General features: G+C 30.9%; 1 protein-coding gene across 7 annotated transcripts in view; it reads right to left on the bottom strand.

The window, feature by feature from the left end:
- The window catches only part of LOC143225718 (protein FAM161B-like), a 45,547-nt gene that overhangs the window by 30,044 nt on the left and 6,157 nt on the right, over positions 1 to 9,346 (bottom strand). For 6 of the 7 annotated variants that reach the window (XM_076455612.1, XM_076455613.1, XM_076455608.1 and 3 more), the window contains exons 3-4: positions 7,357 to 7,524; positions 2,311 to 2,410 (exon numbers count right to left, since the gene is read on the bottom strand). In XM_076455612.1, the coding sequence (XP_076311727.1) occupies positions 2,311 to 2,410; positions 7,357 to 7,524 (268 nt within the window). Of the gene's footprint in view, positions 1 to 2,310; positions 2,411 to 4,405; positions 4,494 to 7,356; positions 7,525 to 9,346 lie in introns of those variants that run through there. The other variant, XM_076455614.1, reaches the window with a different exon arrangement.

Consider the following 9,346-nt stretch of genomic DNA (forward strand, 5'->3'; position numbering starts at 1 on the left):
GAATTGATGGCTCAATCATACCAGAGAATGTTCATTACAGTCCTTTCAATAACTATGGAATTTACAATCAAATAAGCAAAGACTGTAACAAAAAAAACAACAGTGAACACTTCAAAATGGCAAACTTAGTGAAAGATGAATGGACAGTCAGAAAAAGGAAGCACTCCAAATTTGTAATCTACAACCTAGGCTGAAATATTAACTAGCTTCATCATTGCATCTCAAACAATGATCAAGTCATTGTGCCTGAGATGAAAAAAAAATGAAAACTTCATCCAATTTTGTGTTGGACGAATACAACTGTAAAGCTACAATGATAGTTAAATAAATATATATATCAATTACATCACCATAATAATGGGAACTTCACTCTCTCAGTTATAGTCATAGGAATTATCATCAGCTACCACCACACAAATATTACAACAAATGCTCATCTCAACTTTCTTATGCCCTGTCTTATCAACCTAGGCAAAACATGAAATTTCACTTGTATACCAGCACATGTACAAAAATACACCTCATAACACAAGAAATGCATCCTTTAACATCACCTAAGTGTCACAGATGTATAAAAACTAAAGTTCACATACATAATGTATTGTTATGGCACAAAACAAAGACTGAAATAAACATAGAGATGTCTTACTATGCTTAATAACATAAAAAATAAACTATTATTTAGAAACTGTTAAGCAATGGTACTGGGTAGGATAGGTGCTTCTAAGGATATTATTAGCCACAGCACAGTGATTCACAGAATGGCTCAGAGTTTTTTTTTGCTTTGTTTTTTTTCAAGTACAAAGTTTTAGCTCATAGCTCCATCTCTTGATCAATCTGAGATCTAATTAAAGTTTTGGACACAGGAAGTCAAACCCTTCAACTGATGTATTTGGCCAAGTTCAAGATCTCATAGATTAATTTACTCTAATCCTGCCTAAAAGATTTAAATTTGAGAGTAGGCACCCAACACTTGGTATTGTTGGTGCACAAAAATATAGCTAACAAAACAGAAAAAAGGTCTCATCAATTAACTGACTCTCATACTGCTGAAAACAATTTTGAGTGTCATGACTACTGATGATTCCCTCATGTTTTAATAATGTTACAGAACATTTAAAAGCATATAAAATTATAAACATACACACACACACACATACAAATCTATATAAAAAACATTCATCACTACCGTATACTTTCAACAAATTCAAAATACACATTTTTCATAAATGTGATCACAACTTAACTTATTTAATCCCTTAAAATAACCATGCTACATATTCCTGCTATAAACACCACCACTTGATTTGTACAGTTCTCACATGGCCATATTGGAGAACAAACAAATGAACACAAGCACCATATCTGTGTTAGATTTTGTAATTTGTATTCAAAATATTGGTTACTAAATGTGGTTTTCATACAATAATGTGGATTGATGAAACATGATGAAAGAAGTTAGCTACTGTGATGCTATAAATACAATAATTTATTGAGTAACTTAACGATGGGGAGAACATAATCTCACTAAAAGATGTACTACATTGATATGAATTTGAACAATCTTTTCACAAGCCTTTATGGCACTTATAAACACATTGTAAGATTTAATATTTAAAACCCACAAGCTTTGACTATTAGCATGCCTCATAAAATGATTGTATTTTGTCCAAAGAATATAAATTTTATAGTACAATAAACTGAATTCAAATGTACTTGCAAAATCATGTTACTTGTGCAATTTAAACCTGCATGTTAACATTCAAGAAATGAATGATTCCTGATATCAAGATTTTGATCATGATAATTCCTAAAATATATATCATACCGAAACATGTATTTAACAATAAAACAAAATTTATTACTTTCTGTACAGGGTCACAATGTATATCGCAGGTCTAAATCATAACATAAAACTTGTGCTTTTTTCTGTAAAGGCACTTTTTGACTAGAGAAGTCACTAGATTTTTTAGTCATTTGATATATACAACATACACACACACCTAAAAGCTGTAATATGCATTTCATTTCCATGGGGAGATTTATTTTTAAATAATTTTTAAATCACATAAGAAGTTTGTCATGAGTGTAACATTATAATAAATCAAGAAACTTATAATAAATGTCCTGTAATAACTTTCAACGAGAATAGAAATTGGGTGCATTTATTAACAATTGGAATGAAAATTATTCACGAGTCATTAACACTTCCTAATCAGTAGAATTTTGTTGCATAAAAATTGCATTTTCAATACTTCTGATATGCAAGATGTCTTTAATTATTTCAAATTGTTGCTTTTATAATCCTACCATTGTCTGTCTTTCCACAAGCAGAGGTTGATTCTTTACTCTTTCTCTTATCTCTTCAAGCTCCCTGTAATATTCTCTCAACCTGGTTCTTCCTGATTCCCTAAAGTTTTAAAAACTATCTACATGTTTTCAACTTGTATTAGAACATGATAAGGTAGCCTAAATACTTCAGATTTTGTTATAGTAAATTAGCATTCTACTATGTGCATATTAAAATAACCACAAAATTATCACTAAAACATATACTATTGAATGAAATTCTATTTGAAGTCAACTGCATTAGTTACAAGTGAGAAAAATATACACCTTATAGCTGTACTTTTCAATGATTATCTGCAAAAAAAATCTTGCTGAATGATTTCAAAATTGATCTGAGTCACTAGAAAGTTAGCACCAACATATTTATGACTAGCGAGTCAATGGCAGCTCAAAAATGTTATGAGAAAGTAAAGAAGAATGTATAAAAATATGTCAATCACACTGTATCCATCATATTCAGTGCCAATAAGGATTAATCAGACCAGTTCTGATACAATATTCCCACTAATGATTGATATGCTATTTATATTATCATATTTCACAAACAACAACTGCTATGACGTGAACAAGAATAACTGGTAAAGTTTCATAGAAGTAATTTATAAATAAGAATTAGAATATGATTAATAACAATATTATTCATTTATTTTAACACCAATTATTTATAAATATGATTTTACTTGAATTAACTTTACTCATCATTCAGAAAAACTGAGAAACCAGCAGGCTAGTCTTCTTGTTCCTAGAATGAATCAAGTAACCACATATTCAATAGGAAAAGATTACATTAGTAATTCAAAACTTAGCAGTAAAAGTAAAGATGAAAGTACAACAATATCTTAACCACATCATACCTAATGCCAGTGAGTTTTAGTTGGCACCAGCATATTTATAACTACAGAGTTGTGAACAAGTTAATTTCATCATATTTATAACTACTGAGTTACTAACAAGTTAATACCAACATGTTTATAACTACTGAGTTATTAACAGGTTAGTACCAGCATGTTTATAACTACTGAGTTGTTGACAAATTAGTAACAGCCTATTTATGATTACTGAGTTGCTGACAAGCTAATAACAGCAGTTAACTAAGTTACTGTTAAACTAGTACCAGCAGTTAACTATTGAGTTATTGTTAAACTAGTAACCTCAGTTTATGACTACTGAGTTTCTTATCAGTTAGTGAATGCAGTTTATGACTACTCAGTTAATGACAAGCTAATAACAGCTGTTTATGACTACTGAGTTAATGACAAGCTAATAACAGTTGTTTACGACTCCTGAGTCACTTACAACTGTTTACCAGTATGATTACAAATACAAGGTATTGACAAATTAGTATCAGCATGTTTATTACTACTAAATTACTGACAAAGTGTTACCAGAATGAAACTACTGAGTCATTCAGATATTACTACCAGGTATTTATGACTATTGAGTCACTAACAAGATAGTAACAGATGTTTATGAGTACTAAATTCCATTAACTATGGATTTTGAAAATGTTTTAACATACTGAGAGTGAATCCTATAGTATAGCTGTAGATTTTTACTGAATTATGCTGAATACAAAACTCAGAAAATCTGAGAAAAAATCATTAGGTCAATGTACTGAAATAATGTCTAGAAAAATACTTAAAAGAAAGTGCAGAGCCTCCAAAAAGAAACATATTAATAAAACACAGAAACCAATGTTATTATATTAAACAGACATAACTACGAAAGCAAATAGGTAACTCAAATAAATACTAAAATAAAAAAGGAACTAAAGAAAACAAAAATATAGTGGACTCTTCACTTTTCAACTTTCTTTAGAAGAATTTTATATATAAAGAAAAAAATTAAGGAAAAATAAAATAAAAATATTTATTTAAAAAATTCTTCATCATATTTTACAGAAAAAGAAAATAAAAATTTTTTTTAAAAAAAACATTCTCCATCAGTTTGTTAACTGAAGGAAAGAACATTAACTTTATGCTCAGGTGCTCTTAATAAAAATCTCAAACATTAAAATTTTTCTTAATAAAAAAATATATTTCTGATAAGTGCTTACCTACATACACAGATAGTTAGTTTGCTCTTGAAGCAAGGCTAATCTGCTTGAAAAACTTGCATGCCACCAGACTTGTGAAAACTCCTGCCTAAAATTCATACGAAACATGTGAATTTCTGCTACTGCATGATGTATCGTGACAAAACCCTCTACCTATTAGAGTGTGACACACCTCCTTATGGAAATGCTTCCTCTACATCAGTGTGCAAAAATTATCATTTGACAAAGCAACCATTAAAGGTGTACCAAAAAAGTGAGGAGAATTGGTGGAAGCACAAACAGATATCTATCACATATACACTTTCAGTTACAAAAAGTATTACTTTCCAATACAATCAGTCACTTCCATATACAGATAGCTAGAGTTCCAGGTTGAGATGGCAGAGACCCATGAACAATTTGCCTGGAATATCTCCTTTCAACAAATATCTGAAGGAAACCCATGAGATGCAACACTCTATGGTAGGGATTTCAAGAGGCACTCTCATGTTAAACCAAATCTCCTCTCATCCAGGGCATCCTCTTTGCCTGTGATTATGAAACGAACATGTGAAAGATCTAAATTATGTTGCAGAAATGAGCAGAATGGGTAAATGACAATTTGAGTACTTGCAAGTTGTGAGATGGCCATAATATGTAGTGAGGTTGGGTTTCATTTACACTGTGGCATGTCTGCACACCTCTACTACCATCAGTCTCTTCAGGTCAAAATGTACTGTAGGAGAAGAGAAGTTGTGATAAGTATCTGTACCCAGCTCTTCTACCATCTAACAGTATAGGCCCTATGCCAGTCTTGGGAGGAAGGCACCTTATTGGACACTACTCAACCCTCAGACTCTATGGAGCCCCTTGCCTGCTGTAGAAGTAAGGTGTGTGAAAAATGTATCACAGTTGGATATGAATGAATATAATCTACTCCTATCATTGGATACTGAGAGTTTATTCCATTTCAGGAGTAGGAAATATGATAAACAAAGACATATACAAAATCTGAAATAGGGTCATTCCATGTCAAATCATCCAGATTTTGGAAAATTTTCCAGGTGACCCCCTCAGAATGCCTTGAAAAAAATTCACATGTCTGAGATGGAGTAGGAGACATTAACTTCTGAGCCTCAGTGTAGGATATATTGTTCATAATTTTTAATTGTTGAACCTCTTTCTCCTCCACCCACTTAGGGCAAGAATGAAAGTACAAGAGGTGTGAACCACAACAGTTAACACAGGGAGGTTCCAATTCACACCTGTTGGTATTGTAGTCTGTGCCATCACAATGAGCACAGGTCAAAAAACCAAGACAAAACACCTTTGAATGACCAAACTGCTGACACTAGAGAGGATTGGGAATATTTGACTGTACCTTACAGTTCAGATAACCTGCTTTGACTGAGGCAAGAGGACGTAGTAATGTAAACGTCAATATCAAAGAACCAAATGAGAGATGAAAGTTGAAGGTGCCACAGAAGAGAAAGGGTCTGAATGTATCCTGAAAGTCAATGGGGAAACTGAAGTTCACCCATCATAAAAGGTACAGAGGGAAGGTAAAAAGGAAAATACAGTCATGAAGTTTAGGTGCTAAACAGTAACAAAACCAACAAAAAATGCTTTTCATAGACTATACATGTGGCCTCAAAGACTGGATGTCCAAAAAGTGGAAGGGAAAAGGATTTTAAATAATTAGGTAGGAAACTGAGCAGATAACGTGACACTGTATTGCAAAAAAATATATTCTACAAAGAATGAAACCTGAATAGAAATATCAGAAGAAGGTGAAAAACAAACCTAGAAGTTGCAAATGAAAAGTTTTTGTAAAAATGATCAGGAAGCATTATATGTAAAAAAAAAATGAATGGTACATACCTGGGTAACAAATTTTTCGAAAATCTGAAAAGGACTTAATGCGTTCTTCAAAATGCATGGTTGTACCCTAAGCAAAGATAGAGATTAAAAAAAGGATTGTTTCATTTCACCCACCTAAACTTCAGATTCAAACTCTTGTGAAAGAGAATGGTGTGGCAGTGATGGAAAAGAGACCTGGTAGCAACATGGAACCCTCCAGAAGTTAGATGATGGTCGATGTGATGTCAAGAGGCAAAGAATTTCTTAAACTGTGGGTAATTGTCAGTGATATTTCTACTCATTTCAGCAGAATAAGAATTCACATAAAATTATGAATTCATACTGAAAGGTTGAAAACACAAAGTAAAGTTGTTCAACAAGTCTCAATAAAATGTCTTTGCACAACTGTGCTGAAGTAAAGAATAAAGATTTTGGTGTGTAAATGTAGAGATAGCATTTGGGCAAGGAGATGTGTCCACTCCTATTAGTGGAGGGTTTTGCTTCATGATATGCCTTTATTCCATTGTACAAATTTACATTTTTCACACAAACTTTTGGTCAGAGTTTTCACAAAGCTGAAGCATGTATGTCTCTTAGATAAATCATCAAGACTTCCAATAGCTATATGATAAATCAGTAAGATTTCCAATAGTTATATGTGTACAGAAGTGAGTGATGGTATCAAATTGTAAAATCTACCCATAAAGGTAACTATACAAGAATATTGTTAAAATATGATATAAACAATGTGAATGAATCAAAATACTACTGTTTCCTTCTGCTTTAATTGGTTAACCAGTTTGTTACAGTTAACCACTAAAAATGTTTAAAAGAACACTTTATTGTCTTTTATGTATCTCAGCCAATCTCTCTTTGAAACATATAATATACACTGGATGTATGCAGAAGAAAATACATATATACTAAAGTTTAGGAAAAATATTTTGGTTACTTTGTGAATAACGAAATTTAATAAATACCTGTTTCCTCAACTCTTATCAACAAACTTATCTGTATCTTGGTCAAATCCAAAATCTGTCAACCCTACCAAAACAAAACTAAATTCTTTATTGAAGCTTGAGATTTTATAAACAAAAAGTACGCTAACCAACCTATGGCTTTGAATCTTTTCAAGAAGTTTTTCCTGGTTATAAAGTAAGGCATCATTGACTCGGAATTTCCACCCAATTTCTTTATGTAGTTGGTGTTCTCGTCTCTTTTTGTCTCTCATTTTTATTTTCTCTCTTCTTACAGCAGTCTTTGTATCTTCAATTTTCTTCCTTTAATTACATTAAAAAATAATATCACAAGAACAACAAAACTTGAAGACAAACTTCTTTCTCTTCATTTTGTCATAAAATTTATTCTATGTTTGCTCTTTCAATAAACTAGCTTACAAATCTTTCAGAATTTATCCTAGTATATGAACTTCACAGATGTGTGCAAGAATGAAAACTGTTAATTTTAGATTAGTCTAGAATGATTTGCTCTTTAGGAGAGAAAACTATCAAAAATTTCACAATTAACCCTATGTGCACAGATGAGAATTAAATTGCACAAGACATGACCTTTATATTTCACCATTGAACATGGTGTTATGCACTTCATGTCACAATTACTAACTTCTCTTTTTAACCTATACTAATTTAGCAACAATTCATGGTAGAACAGAGTAAATACCATATGTATACTAAAAAATCTACTAATGTGCATTTTGAAGATTTAACAGATTATGCAAATAAAATCTGTATGATGGAAAAAGGTATTTTTATTCTTCAAATTAACATAACCTTAAATTCTGACTTTTTAGTCTGAGACAGAAGTATCTTGTGTACAATAAACTTGTATATTTTACTAAAAGTTTGCTATATTTTGTACCCATACACGTAGTAAATTTGGAATTATTATTAAAATTCCTTCTCCAGTTAACTTTTCATCATAATGGCATTAAAATTTCAAATTTATATTGTTGTTTTTTGTCTACTGTTTAATACCAAGACAATTTTTAGCCTGTTATTTTTAACAAGTAACATACTGGAAATGTTCTTTAGGAATAGAACAGCTCATAAAATTTGTTTTATTATGTAACAAGATATACTCCTCATAAGAAAACCAACACATTTGTATTATCCCTGAATCTTGGGAACAATGATGCTAATGAACTGTTTGTCACTTGATTAATTTAATTAACTAAAAATATTTTATAAAAAATAAATATCTCTTTGATAGTAAATGTTTATAACTCACACTTTGAAATTTCAACTAAGAAAGTAATAATAATTGTTTTCTCCCCCTAAACAATAACCAACAATAAATTTTTATTACTATCTATAAACTAATTTCAGTGTATTCATGTGTGTGTGTGTGTGTGTCTGTATTTGAAATTATACCACTCCAGGTTGTCAGTTTATTGTCATGATAGATACAGCTTCATACATTGATGTCAATCTAGTCAGTTATCATGGGAAATCATAGAAACTATATAAGGATATGAAGCTGAGTGCTTACACTCACAATGTTTCACCTTACACTGCTTTTCACTGTTTATAGCCAGTTGTGGGAAATCAGTTACCCTTAAATTTCATAAAGTAGAAATAAACCTGCCCCTATATTTCTATTAATTAAACTCCCAACCTTCACCCTAACAAAAAGATATTAACTAGAACTATAAAATATTAAATATAATTATAAACCATACCTTAAAAGTTCTTGTATAATTCTTACTCCCAACTTATTCCCTTTTTCCAAAAGATTTATTCAAGTATAACATAAATGCCGAGATAATCACAGCTACAAGTAAGTCTTCCCATCCTGATTATACTGAATAAAACTAGTTGAAAATGTTGCTGTTACCTACTTATAAGTTAAAGTAACTGACTCCCTTTTTATTCTATTAATATTTTCCCTTAATCAATAGTTTAGTTTCTAAAATATTTTTGTATTTATTAAAACATTAAGAATTTCTTTAATTGCTTGTCTTTATAGCCATTATCTTTTAGTTTACTTTTTAATAATAATATTATCCATGAGAAAATTATAATCATTACACACTATTAAGAACCATTTTAGTTGATATAGAATAATACCTTTTAACATAAGAAA

This window comes from Tachypleus tridentatus, chromosome 9 (genome assembly GCF_004210375.1).
Source record: "Tachypleus tridentatus isolate NWPU-2018 chromosome 9, ASM421037v1, whole genome shotgun sequence".
NCBI classification, from domain to species: Eukaryota; Metazoa; Arthropoda; class Merostomata; order Xiphosura; family Limulidae; genus Tachypleus; species Tachypleus tridentatus.